This window comes from Nelusetta ayraudi, unplaced genomic scaffold (assembly GCF_046127955.1).
Source record: "Nelusetta ayraudi isolate G7.1 ecotype Tasmania unplaced genomic scaffold, CSIRO-AGI_Nayr_v1 ptg000071l, whole genome shotgun sequence".
Taxonomy (NCBI): Eukaryota; Metazoa; Chordata; class Actinopteri; order Tetraodontiformes; family Monacanthidae; genus Nelusetta; species Nelusetta ayraudi.
Window position 1 is genome coordinate 1,618,351 of NW_027466121.1, and position 25,088 is coordinate 1,643,438.

Consider the following 25,088-nt stretch of genomic DNA (forward strand, 5'->3'; position numbering starts at 1 on the left):
GGAATATGAATTAAAAGAGAGTTGAAAAAAACTACCTGGGCACCAAATAAAATTGCTAAGAATTGATTTAATAATGACATATACTGTAAAATCCAGTGGTAACATTGCGCTATATAGGATGCAATCCACATCGTTAGAGCAACACAAACACTATTGTTAATGTTTTATAAAATGTGTTTCAGTATGAATGACAGAGAAATGCAGAAAATGAGACATGCTATTTACATGATATGCGCAGACAGTGTGGCATCATATATTAATTAAAACACACTTTTCATTTATTTATTTATTTTGATTCGTAGTTATCAATGCAACAAAAACCAAGTCTCTCTGGAGCTAGGTGGAGCAGTAGTCACCAATCAACTGACCACCTGCCAATCAAGGCACCTGCCAGCCATCTAATATTAAGCCACCGCCACTCCACTCTGCTTTAAAACATGGAATTTACACACACACACACACACACACACACACACACACACACACACACACACACACACGTATAACTGATATTTCAAATAAATCTTGGTTTGGCACAATCAAAGAATAATCAGGAAGAAGGAAGTCATTTTCTGGCCTGCATCTATCCTTTGCCCATTCTTGGTACAATTTAAATGTCTGATGACTCCTCATGGGTATTTTTTTTTTTTTTTTTTTTTTTAAACCAACCCTGTAGTAGTTGCATGTTGTGCCTGCAGCTGCTTTTTATCACTACAAGAAGCACCCTGGCAGGCCTGGAAGAGATTTTCTTCAATTTGCATTGCTGATTTATTCTACTTGTAAAGAATAATCACATGTGCACGTTGTCAGTGTTGGTAAATCCCTGTGCCTAAATTCTAAGCAGATGCATTTACACAAATATGGTTGCACACAGCAATGCCGGGGTTCAAGCCAACAAAGACCATTTGAAGTTGAATGCTTCCACAGCACCATTAAAAAATAATTTCTGATGTATGTTTCAGGTAGTGCCGTGAACACTACCTGAAACATACTGCCTTCATTTGATCTCATACGGAGAACACAAAGTAATGATCTATGTTACTGCACATCTCCGACAGAGACTTTTGACTGGAGAGAAGTTTTCATCCTCCAACAACAAATCTCTGCTTTAAAACCCCCAGAATGATGCCGTAAGCCTATGTAGAACAGACACAATTTTAAGATACTTTGATTAAGGTAATTCAGTACATATGTATGCACCAGTTCATGTGACAGCTGACACTAGTGATTAATGGCACAATTTTAAAAAAGTTTGGACAACATGTTTCATCAGCCTGGTAATGTTACAATAAACCCTCACTGACTTATGGCGACATTTGCACTACACACATGCACAAATCTGAAACAGGCGGTGACCCCTCACAAGCAATTTGAATTACTTTTACAGACATCAAACAGAAATGTTAGGGAACCTAACCCTTTCCTTTTTGGAATTAATATGCAAACAGTTTTTGATTTTCTAGTAAGGGCGGGAATTACAAAGTACCTCACAGTACGATAGAATTCTCTGCAATAATGATAATATCACAATACAACAGTTCTGTGAATATCAATTTTTCTAGACTTTGTTTGAAATACACTTTTGCCTTTGAAATATACTCAGAAAATACTATCTTCAATTATTTACTTATTACTTAAAGAAATGTGGTTTCCATCCATATCTGAGGTTTCTTCCACTGCATAATGTTATTTTCTTCTAACACTTTTCTGGCATGTTTTGAACATTTCATTATTTCATTAATAAGTAATGAAATAATAATACAACTTTGCATTTGCTTGTCTTCTCCTTTGTACCACATCTGCTTGGTCTATCAACTTCAAAGAGCATTATGGAAACAAGATGGCGTGCCAGGGAACGTTAATCATGAAAGAAATCGACAGCACTCTCACAAAAAACATCCAAGTGTCTTTGCAAATTTGTTTGGAAACATCACCACAACACAACAGCATGCATCTGGATTCTAAAAGCATTGGAACAATGTTGTAACACTGGAAATGTGCGGAGAAATCTACTGGAAGCGTCCTTTTTTTTTAAATTAATTAAATTATCAGTATTTGGCACTGGTGTATTGATTCTTGTATTGCGCAATATAGAACGATATATTGCCATATCCCATAGCACCCCCAAGTGTGTGTATATATATATATATATTTATATATATATATATATATATGTTTCCAAACACATCGATATGTGTGTGTCCGTGTGTGTGTATATAAATTGAATTTTCTTCAATTTGTATCGCTGATTTACTCTACTTTTAAATAATATTCACATGTGCATCTTGTCAGTATTTTCAAAACTCTAAGCAGATGCATTTACATAGATACTATCGTAGAGGAGGACAGGAGGCTCACCATTGAGGTTTATAGAAAACCCACCCGCACACTTCAGTGCTTACTGTTCAACTCTCAACACCCTCTTGAGCACAAGGTAGGAGTTATGAGAACCCTACACAACCGCGCCCAATAAAAACAACAACTATCAAAACAACAACTACATTGCTCAGTAGTCGTTCTAAATCTGGCGTAAATTCGTAGCGATAACCCCCTGCCACTCCTTCCCTAATAGGCTCCCGTTCACAGCCTATTAGCTTAGAACACCTTTGCCAATCGGAAGTTACCAACAGCCTTTAGACCCACCTCCAACCTCCTCCTGGTTGTTAAATACTTGGGACTCTCCAACCCTTTTAGAACTACAGAAGCTTTTTGGATGACAGGCGAAACACCTTAAAGATAGCAAAAACCAGTCCAATTGCCTCAATTGGATGACTGAGAACCTTCACAGACGTATTGTCAAATATGGGAATGGAATGTGTGACGCTTGGCATGCATAAGAGTTTGAAGCATAGGATAGGGATTTGGCTGATTAAAATTTGCATGACACACAGACCGCACACATTTGAATGGGAGCCATGCGACTGAACGGCGTGTGCTCCTTACATAAGCATTTATCTTGTGTGTGTACGCATGTCTGCGTGTGTGTGTGTGTGTGTGTGTGTGTGTATGTTGGGTGGGGGATGTAATCCCTTTACAATCCCATGATGTCCCCCCTCAAGAAAGTACAACATTAGGTTTCACTGTAGTAAAAAAAAAAAAAAAAAAAAAAAGATTTTCATTACAATGTCCCATCAAAATCACATTTAAAAGAGAAAAACGGTATATCCCTGGTCGTATGACATCTTTATTCAGGCACAATTTATTACCAACATTTCTTTCTCAGTTTATTCAAAAGAAAATGGACATTTTCAGAATAGGGGTCTCATTAACCAGGTGGAAATTCAAGTCTCTCCAATGGCTTTAATGCTCTTTGTCCAAACAAATGACTTTGCTTGTGTTGGCCTTTTGTATGTTAAAGTTGGCTGAAGATGATGTTAGTGAATTAAATATGAGAGGAGTAAAAATATACTCATATAACTCAACTCAAAATATAACTCAACAGAATAATAAGTGAGACACACCGGTTTACCCAGGACACCCACTTCCCCAGTCTTCACGAAGAAGGGAACTGGGATTTATGGGACACTGGGAATGTGTGTGATAACCGCTGTTTATTTAAAGTTTCATTGAAACGTGTTATTGCTCCTTTGTGGGAAATGCCAAACAACTTGGACAAGTTGCCAGTTAACTTATGGGCCAGGAGATAAACAAACATTCACACTCACACACAGACCTGCAGACAATTTAGCGCTCTGTTAGCCTAACGTGTGTCTCTGTGGGAGGAAGCTGGGGACCCAGAGAGAACCGATAAAGACACAGGGATAACATGCAAACTACACAGAGAAATTGAGAAGAAAAGGAGAAAGGGCACTTGGAGACAAAGCCACAACCTATTTGCTTGGCAGCAAAAGTGCTAACCGCTAAACCACTGTGTCACCCTTGCTAAAATCCTAGATCCCTGGCTTGGCTGTTCTGAAGTCTATAAAAACGGGACCTGAGGGTTGGACTTGGCAGGGTTGATCACCAAAGGATTTGTGTGTGGTGCCCCCCTCAGGGCATGGGTTAAGTCAGTGGTTCTCAAACGTTCTCTGTCACGCCCCACCTTGAAGGAATAAAATTTTTCATGCTAGAAGCCCCGAATGTGATGTGGCTGTGTCTTGAGGGATCCCGATGAACCTGCAAGTGGTCCCATGTCTCTAGGACAAAGCTGACTTTTGACCCCATAGACTTGCATGGCATTAGGGTTAGCGATAAGGCTGGAATTAGGGTTAGGGTTACTGCTGGAATTAGGGTTAGGGTTTCGGGGTTCCTCATGGGCTAGAAGCCCTAAATTTGACGTGGCTGTGTCTTGAGGGACCCCGATGAACCTGCAAGTGGCCCCATGTCTCTAGGACAAAGTTGACTTTTCACCCCATAGACTTGCATGGCATAGTGCAGGGATGAAATTTCCCAGGTTGGGATCAATAAAGCACATTATAATTAATAACACATTTTGTTGGAGTAGTGTATTACACTTTTCTGTCTTGCTGGGATTTTGAGTTGATGTTAATTTAGTGGACACAAATGTGCAGACAAGTGGAACTGACGAAGTTGTGTGTGTAACCCAGTTGAATAAGTGACACCATATTAAGTACTGTGGTTTCATTCGCCGCTTTACTCAATCGTACTGTGGAATTTATTTACATTCTATTTTCTATGGCGTATTGGAAAGTCAAAGCGACCAACTGATGACATTTATTTTACAGTTTAGTAAACACTGACCCCTAGCGTACAGCCGTCAGAATGGCACAGAACTGCCATTTAAAATGCCTTCTCATCGTGATTACAGATTCAGCACAGGAATGACGTGTCTGTTTTGCATGTGTTCAGATGGATGCATTGATAAGTTAAACAGGTAATAACTATTTCCCTCATGTAACTCAGAGTCAATCTGAGTGGCATTGCGTGTCTAGTTACAGTTGATAACAAAGATTTAAATTTTGATGTTGATCAACGAAGATGTTTCTGCGGTAAATTGTTTTCTTCTGCTTATATGCTCTTGGTCTGTTGTTGAATTGCACTGTTCTTATATTTAAAAAATCTCTACAGACATGGCTTTGAAACACTTGCATGTACTTTTACTTGATGTGTCTGATACACTTAAATAATACATAAACATTTTTTTTTTTTTATCTTCAAATGTGTTTAAAATCTTAATGAGAACTTAGAGATGTTTTCTTTGACGTGTTGCTCCTTAAACACAGTGCAAATAAAATTTGAAAATGTATGTATGTATATCCAGAATTTTAAATTTGGATGAGTTTATTGCTAGAAAACGACACAGCCAGTTTTATGCGGTTGTGTTTTATTTGTTTTTCACATACATAAACCCATATGTGCAATGTGGCAAAAATGCTCATATTTCTGAAAAAAATAATCAATATTAACAAGAGAACTATAATACAACAGAAAAAGGAAAGATCCTTCTGTATTCATACAACACAACAGGCAATTATGAACAAAGCGTATTTGTTGACACCTTGTTAAGTTTTGTGCAGATTATCTTTTATTATAAGGAATGCAAATGTTCATATATTACAAAATTTCAAGATGAATGAAGATCATATAAATCGCAACCAATATTCTGTGTGTGGGAGGGTGGAGAGTAATAATCTTACTCACCACACCACACCACACTATCCTGCTGCTGTAATCTTTGTATAGAAAACCGAATGGGCTACAATCTCCAAATAAAGTTGTCTGTTCGATCATTCAAAAAAACAACAAAAAAAACAAAACAACAAAAAAAACAACCAAAAACCTCTGTAGTGTTTACACCCAAAGACAGACTGACTGGTATCAGCGCGAGAATGAGCGAACCTATTCTCAGAAATGAAATGCTGATGTGTGAGGAGGCTGTGTATGTTCTTAAAAATAACAACAATAATAAAACAAAAAAAGCTTCATCAGTGCAACGATCAGAGTTCATGTTTTAACTGCCGGAGTAACAAATACAGTTCCAGCTCTAAAGCTCCTCCTCACCCCCCCCACCCCCCACCCCCACAGCTTCCAAGTGTACAGACAGAAGGTTCCAGAAAGTATTCTTTAGCAAAAGCAGTGATACTCTGCAACTGGTGTCAAAGTTTTCATTGTTATTATTTTTATTTTGTTTTATTTTTTTTTATTATTTTTTTTAAGGAAAAAAAAGAAATTGTACAAAGGCATAATTTTCAAGTGGCCTGGACAATACTCACAAACAGGTAAGGCTGCTTAAATCAGCTAGATTAAATAAACCCGCATTGAGTAAGCCCATTTTGAAATAATGGCAAACGATAAACTACCAATAGCTCAAACCTGGAAATATCTGCCTGCACTCAAAGCTGTGCTACCGTGGAATCAGATGGCGAGTCTCTGCGTTTCGCTCATGCAGAGTACGCAGGGAAGCGGGTCAGTTTTCAAGATCACACATGTCTACTGCGCGGACCAGCGAAAGCATAACTCCATCCGCTCGGTATGACTGAAATAACTGAAACAAAGAATGAATGCGTCGGAAACTCTGAATGAAACGCCATCGAAAGCCAAGAAGTCAGATAGTGGTGGTGCATTTGTCACAGGTGGAACCAGGGCGAGACTTGGGTGGCACTTCCTTTTGATACGGCTCACTGAAAACAATAATGACGCCACCTACAATTCACTGTAGCGGAACAGAACTGCCAGTATAATGCTATTAAGAGAAACAGTGTCATTCACTGAAGGAGCTTCTAGAGAGAGTACATTCGGAGAGGAGTTGTTGAATCTTTTTGCTAAATAAAATACTCTGAAGCCGAGATGCAATTTTTATTTATTTTTTTTCGCTCTTCCAAAACTCTTCTCAGAGGTGCCGGCTGTGATTTGTCTCTCAACTCTGGTCGGGTTTCTGCCACGGCCTCCACCACTTCCGTCTGACCCTTGACAAGTACGCAGGCAGCTGTGCAGTTAAATCAGCAGAGAGAGGAAAAAAAGTGAAAGGCTGAGCCACGAATCACATTAAAACAAACAAAAAAACCTACTAAGACTGTTTGCTAAGAGCAGCAAGTTTGCTTATTTTTTTTTTCCATAAAAAAATAAACAAAAGCTTTTTCCCTCCCCTCCCCCGCACCCCCTTCTGATCCGCACCCCTGAGCGGGAAGTAAATAAATTATTTGCTGTCGCATAAAGTGTTTTTTTTTTTTCTCTTTCTTTTTTTTTTTTAAAAAAATCTTCTTCTTTTAAGGCCGCGCGTCGGTCAGCCGTTCATCCGAGCAGGAGCCCCGACAGGGCGTTCAGGTCTCTCATGTACGGGTTGTCGTTGAGGATGCGGTCGATCCGCTGCTTCTGATCGGGAAAGATGTCGTACAGCTTCCGCTTCAGCTCCGACGTCTCCCCGGCCGACCGCTGGGCGGGGGTAGAGGGCGCCGGCGACGGGGAGCGGCGGGGCGGGAGCCACTCGGGCGGACCCGAGTGCGGCCAGTGCGGGTGTTTGCTGGTCTGGGCCGCCGCCGGGGACGGAGCGGGCCAGGGCGTGGAGGCTGAGGTCGGCGGGCCAGACAGGAGGGCCTGGACGTAGGGTGGCCGCACATCTGGGGGTCTCAGAAAGGGGGGAGTGGATGAAGCCCGGCTAAGAGAGGCGAGAGACGGATGACTTTTTGTTAAAGGGAGGAAAAAACAACGGGCAAAAAAAAAAAAAAAAAAAATGCCTCTCGCACAATGCATCAGAACGGCGGCAGTCAGAAACAATACAAACCCGCTGTCTCTTCGGAGGAACGTGTCAATGTAAGGTCCGTCTCTCCCCAGGGGGTCATCGGGGATCATGAAGTGGTCCTCCACAAAAGTGAACTGAAGCAACCTGTTTGGAAGAGAAGGCAAAGTCAAACTCCATAGGTTTGCATCAAAGCCAAATGATGCTTAAAGTGCATAAAGGCAGACGTCTGACTGTGTGTGCAATTCATCAATTCACCGCCTCACACAGAATTAAAAATAAAACCAAACAAACGAACAAACAAAACACATGCCACTTTACTAAATTACATCTTTTATGTTCCAAATTGTGTTTGAATTTCTTAGCGATGGAAGAGGAACATTTACTTAACACAGGCAAAAGGCCATGAGCAAGCTAACCGAGTTCAAACTCGACAGTGAACGTTGCATATTTCTTTACACACGCCCCTGTGATCCTCAGGCTGACAACAACTATTACGAGTTGTGTAGCCCACATTTTAGAATTTGAACATTTTAAAAGACAACGTACCAGGGAGGCAGAATGTTAGAAATAAATACAAATCTTTCCATGACTGTGGAATCTAGACCCTTTAAAGCACCATCAGAAGGTGAATTTGGTAAACTGGTTTATTTTTTTTTTGTTACTTTTTGATTAACGCCTTTGGAGCATAACAATAATAAAAAAAAATAACAGTAGCATCAAACCCAAACCTAAAAGTCGCGCATATACCCAAATATTCCAAACAGAAGGAGGAGTTTTTGGACATTTAAATGCAACACAGAGTACAATATATCCAGTAAAAGTCATCCATCCCTCTGTTTCACATTTTGCCCCGCTGACCATTTCCTGGCTCGCAGTCTGCTTGGGTGGACTTTCCAGTATCACGTTGCGCAACGGAATGCTAACCAGTCACGCCTAAATAAAAGACAGCTACCTCTCTTGAATGATCTTGCGCCAGGTTTCCGAGGTGTTGAGGAAGTCCTTCAGGTTGTCATTAGTCACAATGACGCCGTCCGTTTTTTCGGCAAGGTGCAGCAGAAACCTGAACAATACGAAGGTCGTTATATATTTCAGCACTTCCTGCATACTTCCCCCGTGATGGATTGCTGGAAACTAAGTTCCCAGTTTGGCCATTGCTGTGCACAGAGGTTTAATCCTTCTCGCTACCGTGCGTACGTGCTGGATGCCTAAGAAGGAGTTCTGCATTTTAATCACCAACACGTGCAACATGTGCTTGTAAATTGTCATAGCCAATGATCCATAAAAGAATCACATTAAACAAGAAGTCAAACATTAAAATAATACCAATAAATACTGTATTACTTTTTCATGATAATGCACTATCAATATTTGCAGTTATTGAAAGATAGCTATTGCTGTCAGGAGAGAGTAAAGGGACACTTGTTGTTTATACACTGCTCTACGACTGCCATTGATTGATTGGTCAAAACACTGTGTGTGTGTGTGTGTGTGTGTGTGTGTGTGTGTGTGTGTGTGTGTGTGTGTGTGTGTGTGTGTGTGTGTGTGTACCTGTCATCGTGTGAGGATATCCTCTTGCCACAAACCTCTCTGGAGGGAGTGAAAGAGAGCAGTCGCAGGTCTTCCAGCTGGTTCAGAAAATGTTGTTCTGCAACGATCACCAGTGGGCTTTATTTGCAATCAAGCACGGTGCCGAAATGTTGAGTTCACTCGAGGATCAGTGGTTTACGTTTACGTTTAATGCGACAGAAGATGTAATGTAAGAAATCGCACCGGAGATCTTTTTTTTTCTTTCGTAGGTTTCAGTTGATTAAAAACGATCATTCAAAGAAACGATAGAAGATGACTGGATGACTGGACTTACTTGGAGTTCATCATGTGTGAAACATAAGTGAAATGACTTGTGAAAGTGTCATGTGCCAAGTATCATCTGCAACTGCACCTGTTGTCAGCCGGTCTCTCTTCTGACGCCACTGGGGAACAAACACCGTGATCTCCCTGTGGCCCCGCCTCCAAAACATCTCCACGGCCAGCGCTATTCCTCGACAGGAGAAAACTCGATGGAGGCCGTGACTGTCGGGAGAGGGAGGGAACAAAAAAAAAAGAAAGAAGAAAAAGCACAAAAGAGACATGGTGAAAAGAAAAACACTGCGCTCAGCATTAAGTTTGATGACATAAGTAAGTTTGGTTTCTGTTTTTGCATGCGAGTATGAATAGGAGTGTGAGTGACGCGGTGTTCTTGCTCACAGCGAGAAGGTTGCGGGTTTGATTCCCGGCTCCAGAAATAATAAAAACAAAACAAAAAAAAACAAAACTTTAGAAATAAGTGTTTCTTCTATCAACTACACACTGATTACACCTCAAAGTGATATCCATCTGTAGCTTCAAGTTGCCTGTGTCATTTAAAAGCACTTCATTCACAGCTCTCAAATTGGAAATTAGGTTAAAACCGTGACAGTTCGGAGCTCAGAGTCAGTACTGCTACAGAAAAAAAGTTCATTTTTTTTCTGATTACAGGAAAAAATAGACAGACAAAAAAAAAAGAAGAAGATCTGAACTGAAAGAACTTAACTGCAGTTGCAGTAACTACAGTGCTGAACTGAAACGGTCTCATCAGAAAGGAACAAAAAAACCCAAACTTTTTTACCCCATGACACAAATGCACGACACGCTAGCGCGCACACACACACACACACAAACACCGTTTCAGCCGTCTCACTCAGTCAGTGGTGACGTGCGCAGTCTGAATGTGCGTCAGGCAGCAGCAAAACAACAAATGCGTAGCTAGGACAGACAAACCACAAATCCAAACCAACAAACAGAAGAGAAACCCCCCCCGCCCCCCGCCCCCTCACTCCCCCCGAGATCTGGAAGCTGCAGAATGCATTTGATTCAACGCGTTTCTGTCACGAGTGGAAGTTGTTTATTTCCTCATGTCTCTAACGCGGACTTCAACATCCGAGAGTTCGGTAATTTACTTGGCGAGCTCAGGTTTAGTCCAAAAAAAAAAAAAAAAAATCCTCAATGGTTTACAATCTTTCCCAACATGTCCCACCCACGCGTTGAATACATGAATGAGATCGATCGGCGCTTTGTTGTGCCCGTGCTTCACGTTCTATCTTATCTCATCGTGTCAATCAGGCTGCTGTCTGTGCCTTTTCCTCCTTCCTGTCATGTGAACTTTTTGTCTTTCTCAATTTGTGACTTTCTCTGAGCACCCGGTTACTAATCTTGGCCACAGAGTCTTTGATCGCACGGGCTGGCGTGCAGCAAAGGCGGAGGCCACATCAGAGGTTGGCTGATCAGAACGCAAAATTGCAAATATATTTTGCGGAAAGGTTTTCTTGCTTTCCAGAAATTTCATTCACACAGAAAAAACTTCCAGATTCATTGCACATAATGTGACATGTTTTAAGTCTTTTAATCTTAATGATTATGGCACCTCATGAAAATACGTCATGATGGGAAAGACCGCCAGGTTTTTGACATGCACCATTGTTTAGGTAGTTCGCTGGCAAATCCACGCAAGTATTGTCAACAGATCCCTCCTGCCACAACTAGTGAGGTAATTACCTCTTTAACTGCCTTGCATGTCTATAGCCGTAAGTGCACGAGCAGGAAAAACCCCTTAAAAAGCATCAAGCATGGGTCCTTTTTAATGGTTTTCTATCATTCCAGATCGCAGTGTAACACCGCTGACAGTCTTTTCACCTTGTAGAGAATTTAAAACAGATCAAACAGCCTGAGTGGCATACATACGAAAGGTAAATGGAACACACGCAGACTTAAAACAAAGGTCAGAAAGCACACAACAGGACAAGGCCTTTACAGAATTACAGAATGCAAACCACACTTTTTAAAATTTGAGAGAAGTTCCACAAACTGATGAGAGAAAAAAGCGATGAACTGCACCACAGCAGGCTGACATTTCCAGAGCAGGACAAAATCACCATGGCAAACAGCTGGTGGTGAAAAGACCAATCAAAATTCCTTTCAACTTATCTTCCATCTTATCACCGTGACTCCATCTCACAGCGACAGCACAAACTCTGCAGCGCAATGCTACTCAACCTAAAAGGTTCCATTCAGAACACTGACGACTTTTCCCAGCAGCGAATACACAGACGCTTCTGTGAGTATAGCCACTTGCGTAAATGTCCGCGAGGTTCTTCTATGCGATCTGTGTCCATGTTCACTTTGCCTGCTGCTCCTGAGTCCTGAGATCCAGACAGTTTCGATTCTCAGTCCTTCAGGTGCATTTTTGCAAACATAGCGGGCTGCTGTGTGCCTTTAACTAAGGAGTGGTGGCATCTGTCTGGCAAGTCTACAATAAGGGATTGACCGGTAGCAGAGATGGTGGTCCTTCCGGACAACCACGGACAATCTTCTCAAGGATGATCAGTGCAAACAGGGAGCTCAATTGCGGCTGTGAATATTTATGTACATGTGATTACTTAGTTGTTGTTTTTTTATTCTTAATAAATTGGCAACAACATCTGAACAAAAAATAACTTTTTCCACATGTTTTTTTAATTTTTTTATAGGGTTTTGTTTGCAGATTTTTGAGGAAAAAAAAAAGAATTCAATCTCTTTTGTTTCTGGATGCCGCACAGTATGTTGGGAAGTGACAACTGCTATGCATCTAAGCCTTAGATGCATAGCAGTTGTCACTCAAGAATTATGCCTTAGATTCTAAGGCATAATTCTGGAGTTATTGAGAGGGCCTTGGTTGAGAAAGGGACAGAACGGTACACAACATGAAAAGGAAACGGTTGCAAAAGCGAGATGACATAGATGGAGTGTATGATGACACATTAGCCGCTAGCGAGGGGGAACAATAAAAGAAAGAAAAAAAAAAAAGCCACACTTGGGTCTCATTGTGTGGTACGATGAGCCTCACAATCACTCGAAGAGTAAAAGAGAAACTACAAAATATCGTACAAAAACCCACCGAGATTTTCGGGAATGCGTTCATTGAAGCGGCCGTGCGAGTGACTGATCCTCACGTCACATCCTCCGCCCCCACTCTCTCACCAAACGCCCCCGAAGGACTTCGAGGGCCTTCCCGCCACAGCTGCACTGTCAACTTTTGGTAAACACTGTAATATTGCACGTCTTTTAACACGTTGCGCGAACACGGACGCCAACGCGAAAGTGATGAGAAATAACACGATGAGAAACCGTGAGTTTCGCCGCGGCCTACGCGGGTGGGTTGCTGCCACCCACGCGCTTCAACAGATGTTTTGTCATTCGATAGTACAACCGAGTGAGTGTGTGTGTGTGTGTGTGTTTCACAACACACAATGATGATGATGATGCGATGTGATGGGAAACCTCGATGGACTCATGTGTTAACAGGAATAAATACAGTGACAGTGCTAAATGAGTGGAGCGGGAGGAGGGCGTTGAACGTTCCCGGCACGTGGCGTCGCGGTGTTCAGCGGCCGACGCACACGCGCCGATCTTCTCTCTGACGTGCGGATCATATCTCTGCCCCGGTGGGCTGCTGCCATAACACTTTCTGATCTCCGCGCCACAACTGAGACAACGGAATTGGGAACGATTACTGTAAATAAACGGTGGACTCCGTCATCAAAGCCGCCCACTTTCACCTCCGCAACGTTGCCAAAAATCAAACCTGCGACTGAATCTCGCATCCACCTCCTCTCCCGCCTTGACTACTGCGACCCCGTCCACACTGGCGTCTCTGCTCGCTGGCTCCCTCCACACACTTGAGATGGCTCAGAACCGTAACTCACCCTCTCCACTCATTTTCAAATCCTACTTGTTTGCCAAAGCCTCTGAACTTCCCTGACATATATATATATATATATAAAATATAACAACACATACAGACAAGAACAAGCAACAACAGTACCACAACATACAAACAACAGTACAGAATATATATATATATATATATGTATATATATATGTATATATATATATATATATATATATATATATATATATATATATATGTATATATATATATATATATATATATGTATATGTATATATATATATATATATATATATATATATATATATACATATATACATATATGTAAAGCGACATTGGGTTATTGAAAATCGCGATATAAATAAAATGTATTATTATAATAATTATTCTTCACACCACAACTGAGACAACAAATTGTTAACAGGGTGCATGTACATTTTTCACACCAAAACCCAACCAGCAAAACGAACATTTTGAGCAGCTGGATTTTCAGTGTGTCGCCGGGTGCTCAACTCACGCCATGGCGACGTTGCTGCCGTCTATGATGATGTGCCTCAGCTCCTGACGTCCCGGCTCGTTGGGCAGTTCCAGGGTGTAGGGCGTCTTCAGCGACTGCTGGAAGCGGGTCAATCCGGTCAGCGGCAGCGGCGGAGGCGGGTCGCTTGACGGCGGCGTCCTCGCGCCGAACCCGTGGAACCCCCCCGTGTGGCCGATGGTCTGATAGGCAGAGGCTCCAGGTCGGCTGGCGGGCTGAGCTGACTGGATAAAAAAAAAAAAGAAGAAGATTAGCATTACACATAAAGCAGAAGAGCACTTGTCTAGGTAGGTCAGTGTTTTTCAACCTTTTTTCAGCCAACAACCAAGAGTATTCTAAAATAAAATGACACATTTTAGCCTAATAATGATATTACATTTAAAAAAAAAAAAAACATTTAGACACAGGGGTGTGAAAACTACGGCCCGGGGGCCATATGCGGCCCCTTGAGCTTTTTAATCTTGCCCGCTGAACTGGGAGAAATTATATTCTTCATAAGGAATAAAATATATTTTTAAATCAATTTTTTCAGTGTTTTAAGAGTCATTTCAATAAAGAGCTAAACACCACGGGGCTTCAAAGACAGATATTTTCCCATGATCCCATGATATATATTTTTCTCTTATGAGGTGGGTCACCAAAAACCTCCTTCCACCTGCTCCTGACATTATCTCACGCTACACAAGTCTGCCGCGGAAGCGTTTTGCAAAACACCGGGTTGGGTGATACGTACACTTTGGCCGGAGGATAACGAGGTGGTGGTGGAGGCCGTCAGCCACTGAGGTGTGCTGCGCAGCGCCGTCACACTCTCCACTCTGACCGCGCCCCCCAGGGTCTGAGCGCCCCCCCTTGACAGATAGTCTCTCTGCGAGGCGCTGCCGCCGCCGCCGCGTGCCAAGCAGTCTGTTCTGGTCCCTGACTGAGAGTCCATGTGTGCCGCCGTCATCGCCGCCGCCGTCTTGCTCTCCGCCGTTTTGGTGTTTGTGGAGATGATGTCATCCGTGTCCTCTATGGTGATAACCTCGTAGTTTCCATCCCCGCCTTGAGCACTCGAGCTTCTCTTGATGGTGATGGCCTGGAATACAATAACTTTGTTATTTCTTTGCAGAAAAAAATCCCCAAAAGATTCCATATAATGTCACCTGGCTGTCGCCTCGCAACTCGGATGGCAGGAAACTGCGATGTAAATTGTTTCATGAAGTGCTTCTGCAAACGGCTCAACTTTTATCGTAAAGAAGTGCAGCGACTCATGAACCGTTGACATGAAATGTGAAATATGAATTTGGGGGGCGGGGGGCGTGATGCGTGACATTTTTTTACGACTAGATCTCAGGTACGAGGATAAAGTAAGACCATCTGGTTTTGGGGACAATGTAAAGTTAAAAAGTAAGTGCATCCAACCTGTAAAGGTATTTACACTAGGGATGTTAACAATTAAATCGATTATCGATTAAAGGATTAATGGATTAATGGATTAAGAATTTAAAAGATTAAATTAAATTAGTCACAATTAATTGTAAATTTCTTACACAGGTTTTTTTTTTGTTAAATGGTGTGCATATACCTGTATAACTAGATTTGGTTTTGTTTTTTTCAGTCAACCTAAAGTCAGAGGATAAATGTTTTTGCTCTTCTCTAATGTGAAAATGGGTCACATTGGACCCTCAACATTATTTAAGGGTTAAATAATGTATTCCTTACACGTTTTTCATTGGGAAAATTAGGTTCTCAGGAAAAATCGCTGCCTGTCAATTAATCGTTAATCGATTGATAAGGTCAACCAACTAACGATTAATGAATTAATCGATAATTTGCATCCCCAATTCACACTCACAAAATTTTAGAAAACCACTCATTTTGAAGCTGAGGTCTTCTCACAATTGACGGATCAAAATGAGCTGAATCAGCAATTCAGAAATAAACTAATAATACGATTGTCAATTTTTTTTCTTGAACAACACACCTACACACGCACAGACACACACACACACACACCTACACAAGAATGTTGTACCTGCTGAGTCTGAGTTTCGCTGCTGCTGCACTGCCTCCGGTGCCCCAAACCATTCGTACCAGCACTGTGTTGCCGGGGCTTAATGTTCTCTTTAGTCCTTCCTTGGCCTCCCATCTCTTTCTTTAGCTGGTGATCCTTCTGTCCCAATTGTGACGTTGAGCAGCAATCGTTAGGCACGTGCACCAAGTTCAACCGTTTGTCCTTTTGACCTCCCTCCAACGTCTTCTCAGAACGCTTGCTTTCCTGGACAATTTTCTCCAGAATGAGGAAAGTGTCTTCTGTCTGTCCAGTCTCCTTCACAACGCGCTCCACCACTTCCTGCTGGTAGCCCATCGTTCTGAGGACAAAGAGTTGTAAAGAAATATTTCAGCGGGGAAAAGCAGAACTTTACAAATTTTTTGTCTTTAAGGAAAGACGCAATAGTCAACTCTTACTACTACTACTACTACTACTACTACTACTACTACTACTACTACTAGTAAGAGTAGTCTACTCCAAACTGGCATGAACCGTACCTGAAGAAATTCACCAAGCAGCGGAGATTGGTTTCCGGGCTGACTGCCTCTCCTTCATCTGAGCCTCCTTCACTTGAGTCCAACATGATGGGACCGATTATCGTGTTGGCTTTTGCCGAGCAGGAGAGGGATGACGAGGCGGAGGGAGTCTTGGATCTGCAGCTGCTGCTGCTCCCTCGGCCGTCTCTGTTCCTGTGTCGCTCCCTTTCTCTGGCCCTCTCCGGCGACTCGTCCCTCCGCTCCAGTGAGTACTGCCTTTTCGTGTCCCGCGTCTCGCTTTCAGACGAGCGCCGCTTGTGCGAGGGCCGGATGCCGTTGAGTAGCACGGGGTCGGGTGCCGAACCGACTCCTCCTCCTGCTCTGTCCCCTCCGACAGCCGCTGTCGTTCCGGTGCCTCTCTCTTCAAAGCTGGTGTCCAGGATTCGGTTGGAGAGCTCAGTCACAGGGGTGCTACTCTGGGAGCGGTCTTGATCAACCTCGATAATGCTCGGATGCAGTGTCTGCTTGGGGGAAGGGGAACACATGATATCATCACCCTCAAAATCAGCCTTTAGAAAGTACAGTAAAAGTCCCCCCCCCCGAAACAGTGTGTACTTCCTGTGTACACTTCACAGTTCTCCTTATCCAACCAGAGTTTCTGTCACAAATAAGACTTACAGTCTGCTGTCAAACTACTCTGATAGCTTAAAAACAGTTTGAACATGAAAACCATGTTGAAAAGGGGAACACTAACCTGGGAGGATGAATTTGTAGTAGTGGGACTGTGTGCCAATCCCAGTAACTCTTCTTTCAGAGCACTGGGGAGCAGAAGAAGCTCCATAGTGTATTTATCATCTCTCTCTTCAACAAAACACTTGAAGGCTCGCTTCACTGCCTGCTCTCTGTCACCTGGGAGACTTCGCTTCTCCTGGAAACAAATGCACAAAAAACACTGTTCAATGCCTCTTTTTCTCTCTCTCTTGAACATAGAGCTGTTAAAAAAGACACTAAATGATTTATAAAATGATCTTCAGTGAGCCTGATGTTTCACCCACCCACCCACCCACACTTTTGAGAAGATTCTCTTTCTCTTTTTACTCTCTTTTGTCTTTTACTTTTCCATCTTAAAAATCTTGGCTAGGCACTAAAATTTGCAACCAAAAATGCAGTAACTTTATATAAAAGAAAGTAAAGAAAAATTTGTTGTCAATATGTAAACCACTGATATATAATTGCTTTATAATTATGGACATAGTAGTAGTCAAAATAGATACGGCTTAGAAAGCCAAAACAATATTTCAGACAAAACCCCTTTCACACAATTTGACATCATACCTGGAATAGTGCGACAAATTGTTGAATTCTGCTCTGGGCCATAACGACTGGTTCAGCCCGACCCAACAGACGCAGGCGACCTGGCTCCGGAACAACCACTTCAGCACTTGTGTCCCGGACAAGTCTGTCAAGGAAGAGGCCCCGTGCACCAGCAAAGATGCAGTGCATGTCCCCTGGGTACCTCTCCTCTTTCTGCAGTTCCGGGTCACAGAGCCCTCGAACATATTCCTGCAAGAAAGGAGGTGGACGGAGAAAAAACAGACGGGCATTTCTGAGTAAGCTCGTTAATAAAATGTAGCATGTAGGTGATCTACGGGGTGCTATGTAGGGGATTATTAAAAAAGAAATGTGGAAAAAGACAGTAGAAAATGGATGCCTATGTTAAACTAGTTACTATAAATGACTGATATACGGAAACTATTTTTTTTTTTTAAATATATTTTTTTTAAATAAATATAGCAGATGTGACATTGTCCAGAACCAAACACACCGATTCTGGGAATCTCCTTATTGTGGGAAATGTTCGGTTGACTCAGCAGGTGAATCAACTTTTCTCTTTGTATGCAAATGTGTACAACAAAATCAGCGTAGTGACTCAACTACAACATTGAGGGACCTGGAAGTGTGAAGTGCGCATCTCTCTCTCTCTTTCTCTCTCTTTTTTAAAAAAAATACCTCTGTGAGCACTAGAATCAAAATTTCATTACACTTTCCAACCAAAAGATATTCCTATGTCAGACCTTTGGTTGAATGGCAGAGCCTAGAACAGTTGGTTAAAAATAAAATAGCAATGGCATTTGCCCAATAGAAACTCATGGCTTCACATGCGTAAGTGTGAAAGGTGCCTTGCGTGACAATTTAAAAATGAATCAATACATAAATGCAACTCATTATTCTCACTGATCGTCTTTGAATCTTTGTTATTGTTTACAACAGAGAGATAATGTCATAGACATTACGTCGCCTGTAAATCATTTACAGGTATATTATACTTGTATATATTCCTTTGTATTTGAATCACGCATCTACAGTAAAAATCCTAGTTTCTTTACAGATAACTGGAATAAGATATAATTCTGATTCTGAATCTGAATGTATGACAAACACTATATGTTCACAATTGTGTCTGCCTAGTATGTTTAAATTTATCAATTAAGGATAACTTTACGCGAATACTAAGAGGAATTCAGGATACAATTTACAAAGAGCACATTTGATTGGCTTTTTGATGACTACATTGAATTACAATACTACCTGACTGACTACCTTTCTGTTCTGTTTCGCTACGCAGCTAAGAAGAATACGATGAAGCAGTAGAGGCTGAAGCTACCACAGGATTCACACAGCTGTCTGTCGGCGAGACACATACTAGAAGTAGGGGAGCAGGGGCTCAATGTTGCCATTGTATATTCCCTCCGAAGACAACCAGTCAAGGTCTCAAAGGACCACTGACTGTCAAGTTGCTGTTTTTTAAGAGAGGAAGAGTATAGAGCGGAATGGTACCTTTGCTTTCGACACGTCGTCTCTGTTCCCCCCGAGCTGTAGCCATATCTGCCGTGATGTTTTGCTGCCGTGTGGTTGCCCCGTGTGGTCCAAAAGACCGATGATGGTGAACGTCACTTTGAAAACCTGTTCGACTCGAGGCTTGGCACATTTCAGCTCGTCCTCCTTGTCCTCTGGCACCGTAAACTCGTCCACAGTGGCCACCTCCGGTTGCTGTTTGGCAGCTGACGAAGGGACCCTGCTGGTCGGCTGCTCCGGGCACGTTAGCTCGGTGACTCGTCTCATTCCGAGGAGGGGCCGAGTTGTTGACATTCCTCTTCTCGGTCTCAATGTCGCTCCTGACAGTCACAGTTCAATTTTCAACCATTCTGCCACTATTTGGGACCTTTGGTAACACCGCGGTCTGTTGTATTCTCTTCTTCTAAGACACAGAACGACGTTTGAGACGTCCAATGTCCAGAACAGCCAGGTAGCGCTAGCTTCACAACTCGGAAGTTCCGAGTGACGTATCCGGAAAGTCCCTGTGATGGCGTCATAAAAACACGACAGCCAAACGTATTTATTTTTTTCTGGTGCGTATCACAGCGACGTTGAAGATGGCCATCTACCATGCGTGTACGTAATATGTGAACGAAGTTGTAAACAGAAATTACAGCCGCCTGTGTACTTATGACGTTGAATTCCACTTAATGTTTACATTTATTTTGAACTATTCCCCTGAAGACGAACCCAAAAGTTTGCGTCAGTGGCGAATGATTTACAACCAATTAAGGTGACAGTCAGTGCAAGGAAAGTGGGTATTACTTTGTAGGTTAATGATTAATGTTTCCTTTCAAGCTTGGGGATTATAGCAGCTACTATAAAATGTGTTTATTGAAAATGATTGTCCTAAATTGGATGCAAATTAATAGTTGGGTGGTTCAATCAGAATTAGAATACTATTTGTTTTTTTTGTTTGTTTTCAGATGAAATATAGCGTCTGTAACAGGCAGCTATGTGTCTTGACATTTATAAAAGCAAGCAAAGGCCAAGTAGGCCATTGTTTTAGTACTTTAACTGTGTTGCTATGCTATGCACATTGATTAGAGCCGGCATGGGCAAACTACACTCTGGGTCCACTGAACTTGAAGAAATTACATTAATAGTAACTAAGTAATAAAATAGCCACATTTCATAATTTTTTCAGTGTTTTAAGAGTTATTTCCATAAAGAGCTAAACACTGTGGGCCTTCAAAGACATATTTTGTTGTTTACGCTTTTCCTCACTTTCAATTGACATCAAAGCACAAGTTTTCTACACATCCCATAATATATTTTTTCTCTAATGAGGTGGGTCACCAAAGCACTCCAAATATTTGGAACCCACAATGAGTTCCAAATATTTGTGGAACCCACAACGGGTTCTAAATATTTGTGGAACCCACAATGGGTTCCAAATATACAAGTAAACTTTAATATGAATCATCAACGTTAACCACTAGATGGCATTGCAGGCTTCAGGATGGCGCTTTAACGCAGTACACACGGACTGCAACCCCCCCCCCCCCCCCCCCCCCCCGGCGAGAACAGGTACCAGTATCGATTTAAACACGGTTCACATCAATATTTTTCATTATTTGAAGTATTTTACCCACAGCAAAGGGATATAATGTTCATGAAAGTTCATTGCGTTGAATTACGTGGAGGGTTTGCGAGTGGCCAAACACTGAGGTAAACAGCTATACAGTATTCTTATCTTTGAACGTTTAACTGCGGTCTGCATTTTGTAATGGTGCCAGGTTCGGATGTCGCTCCTCCTACCGAGACTGTTAATTGTCTGCAGCACGTTATAAACACCTGCACATTTTCTCTTGTATATGGAAACATCATTACATCATTATTCAGGAGTCGCGCAGAGGTTCAAAACGGTTTAAGTCATCTGGCCGACAACAACAAGATTCTGACTGTGAAATTACTCTAGAGTTTTACTAGAGGACTTCATAATGCAGTTCGTGGTTTTGTGTGTGTGTGTGTGTGTGTGTGTGAGAGAGAGAGGGAGAGACAGAGACAGGGAGGGAAAGAGAGTGAATGAGAGAGAATTTGAGAACAGCTGTGACTGCCACCTGTGAGTTCATTGGTAGATGACACGATCATCTTTGGTTTCCCATGGCTTTCTTCCCCCCCCCGACCCCCCTCATCTGTGTGTGTGTGTGTGTGTGTGTGTGTGTGTGTGTGTGTGTGTGTGTGTGTGTGTGTGTTTCCGTTTGTGTCAGGCTACAGTATCTTCAGGGGCCCTATAATAAAGTGGCCTCACTATATGAAACCATAACCAACAGACTCCCTGTGGGTTTTCTATTTTTGAAGCAGGTGTTTGTATTTGGGATGGTTATTTGGAAACTACTTTTTTATTGAGTTTTTTATTTTTTTATTTTTTTTATTTTTTTATTAAACATGTATGATACATTTTTAAAACTCTTGTTTCACTGAGCATTAAAAAGTAAGGTAGATAAAAACAGATATAGTCATAGATAGTCATAGAATAAGGTGAAATAAAGTAACCCAGCAATTAAGAAAATCTAGAAAAGGTGAAACGGCAGAAGTGTGAGGGCGTTTAGCACTGTATGTTAAATGTTATGTGTATACAGGCCATGTCAAGTCTGATATTTGTACTTCAGCTACTTCAGCTACACCCTGCTTAGGGTGCACGTTTACTATTACTAAGGTCTGAATGGAGGGCACACATTAATGATGTGACTGATTAGTCAACGCCATTTAAAAATACCTATCACTACTTTGAACATTTTAGTGGACACAAGAAGAACCTCTGTGTAAAGTTAGTTTGAAATGTTCACCTATAATCCTTGCAATTTGTTATATATTTTTTTTTTTTTGCTATGTCTTATAGGTGTTTTTTCTTCTTCTATTTATCGGTAACATTTGTTAAGATGGTTAAGGCGGCTAATCCTTTGACACAAATATTGTATATTTTGTGTACTGTTCAAAACCAAAAAACAGGACATGTAAACGGTTCCAATATTTACAATTATGCTATAAAATAAAAACAAAACAAAACAAAACAACTTTCAGGCAAATATTTCATAATTCTGAACCCAAATCTCTTTCCTTTTTAGAAAAGGATAATTTAAAAGCATAATGAGGAGTCACTAATTTGACTGTTCTGATTTATCTCTGTGGTGTCTGCAATCCATCTGCTCTTGTCTTATGGAGCTTCTCTCAAACAACTTTTGTGGTTAAACATGTTCTAATTCTCTTATTGTTGTTTTATTTTCCATTTGGGCCTCACTGCTTTGCTTTGTACTGTTATTCTATCTCGGGCATCCACGTACAATATCAAAAAAGTTAAAGGAAAGAGTGCAAAATAAAATGTAAAACATTTTTGTTTCAACCGTTTCTGTCATCATACTGTACATGATGGAAACCTGTCCCTGTATGGGTGGCATATGGTGCCGCTGGTGCAGTTATGGAGTGAGATAGTCTGACCTTTTTAACACTTACTCAAAGGAGGTCTAGAATTATATGCGGTAGGTGGTCGTGGATGGAGTTCCATTGGAGTTAGTTGCTCATTTGGTACGGGCTAAAACGATCACAAGGTTAAAAAAAAAAAGGAAAATCGCAAAGCTTCTTGATTTGAAATAGAAAGACACGCTTCATGTGTGTGTGTGTTTTTTTTTAAACACTAACACTGATTAGAAGAGAGATAAGAAATACAAAAGTAACACCCCGGGGGAAAAAAGAAAAGGACAAGACACATATGGGAAGAGGAAGAAATGTGAAAATGAGGAATAAAAAAGAATGTGTCATGTGCGACTGCTGAGTGTGATTCTGCGCCTCACGTTGGGAGAATCGGCAGAAACACACGTACGCCTGCTCGCACAAATACTCCATCACACCCGCCCACTTAACTAATTTATTTATGTTCAGCCCAGCGAAAGCCTCCCACCCCTTTCAAACGCAGGAGCGAACTGACTCTTGTTCTCCTTCTCCTCCCTCCTCCTCTTGCAGGTCATGCTAGATGGAAACGAGATAGATATCGCTGGAAATACAAGGCCTGCATCATGAATAATAAAACAGCCCTAATCTCTAGCAATGATTTATACGTTTAGGGGCTTTGATGGCAGAGACACACATGGAGCTCTGCTAAACAGTGATGAACGCTGATGCGTAAGGCGGCCAACGCACATCCAAACATAATACAACAACGACGACGACGACGAAAAAAAAAAAAGGAAAACAGTTTGCGGGTACAGACAAGTTGTGCCGAAGAGCAAGATGTGGCATTCGAGGAAGAAAGACGATGTTGGGGGGAAAAAAAACGAAAACACATTGTCAGGGACAAAACAGTTGGCGTAAAGACAGGAAGACAATATTTCTGTTCCAAGACTCAACAAATCAACTGAAACTGAATAATACGACATCTGTGACTATAGACAAAAATCCCATATGGTTCGTGTGAGAGGTGCTAAAGTTGGCTACAATGTCTCGCACAACGGTTGATACTGAATTGGACGACTATTAGGAAAAAGCCATTAACAAAGCTTTGTCCATTACATCTTGGCTGATAGTGATATTTGGATCGCCTCATTCTTTTCCAGAGGCACAAGGCTTCCTTTTGTGATTGTGACTGACACACGGGGGGTGTCGTCGCACTCACAGCTAAACTCTAAGGTGTTCTGTGCTCCCACCCCATTTTGTCCTCCTCCGGCGTGATGAAAGTTGTTCGTGTTGCTGAATTTGATTCTGTTTGGTGTCATTTGGTTCTCACAAGGAATCTTAGGTGGATTGTTTAATCATGTGCCAATGTTGCTCTAAAAGTGGATTAATTTTACACTGTATTTCTCCCTCATATGCTTTCTGAGGAAAATATGACAGACAAAAAATATCAAATTTGCACCTTAATAGAGATGCATGTTTGACTACCCTAAAATATACCACAAACTTAAAAAAAATAAAATTGATAATAATGATGAACAACCCAAAACAATACATAACCCCATTTGAGAATTACTTTCAGCTGGCCATCATTTTGCAACGTTAAATCTGTTTTTGTATGAAAGTCATGAAAAGCCCAAGTAAATCTGACTCTTCCATCACTGAAGAAAGCTGTGTGACCAGAAATTAGTTGAAACAAGTCCGGCTGCAATTGTTTTTTGTGACTTAATAAATAAAAACAACGTGATGTGTTAGTGACAGTGATTACATATTTTTCTAGTCAAAGTTTCTCCAACCAGCTATTGTCTGTTAGTAACAAGATACAGACTGACCTCTTTAATCTGCAATTGATGTTGCCTTACTTGAGCTCAGTGGTACGTGAAAAGCTCAGTGGATCTATGAGCAGAAAATCTTATGTTATAGGTTACATCACTGTGTGTATAAACAAGAAATTGCAATGTAATAAAACACTTGGAAAGAGGCAGGAAAATAGAAAGGAATCACAATTATAGGTACGGCCTCAATAAATCTACTGCATTATGTGCCAATACAATAAATGTTACCAGTTTCAAAAGAAGCCAGACTGTAAAGGGTGACAGTCACTGTGAGTATACCGCAGGAATACTGCTTTAAAATGACTAAGAGTTGGGTGAGGAAGGATAGTTTGTATATGTATGATGTTAACAGAAAATTAATATACATGTTAGTTAATTTATATCTATTCTTTTCAAAGAAAACCTGTATAAAAAGTGTCTTAAGAAACACCTCAAACATATATATATATATTTTTTTAAACATAAAAATAAATTATATGACAGTAGTAGACATTTTACTACACCAGTCCCTTTTTTTCCATTTTTCTGGGCTAATCTTTCAATTTGAGCACTTAATCTACTGGT

At 41.3% G+C, this 25,088-nt stretch overlaps 1 protein-coding gene across 2 annotated transcripts; it reads right to left on the reverse strand.

The window, feature by feature from the left end:
• Nucleotides 1-5,267: 5,267 nt before the first annotated feature.
• On the reverse strand, nt 5,268-19,848 carry n4bp1 (nedd4 binding protein 1). Of its 2 annotated transcripts, none has more exons than XM_076042607.1 (12): nt 19,261-19,848; nt 17,758-17,985; nt 17,177-17,350; nt 16,444-16,946; nt 15,929-16,265; nt 14,648-14,989; nt 13,897-14,138; nt 9,579-9,709; nt 9,188-9,284; nt 8,592-8,699; nt 7,682-7,783; nt 5,268-7,555 (listed from the first exon to the last, which is right to left on the reverse strand). In XM_076042607.1, the coding sequence occupies exons 1-12, from the start codon at nt 19,570-19,572 to the stop codon at nt 7,192-7,194; spliced, it is 2,940 nt and encodes a 979-aa protein (XP_075898722.1). In that variant the 5' UTR covers nt 19,573-19,848; the 3' UTR covers nt 5,268-7,191. The 2 variants fall into 2 exon arrangements, with proteins under 2 accessions (XP_075898722.1, XP_075898723.1); XM_076042608.1 differs by having other exon boundaries at nt 16,444-16,943; nt 19,261-19,847.
• Between the last annotated feature and the right edge of the window lie 5,240 nt (nt 19,849-25,088).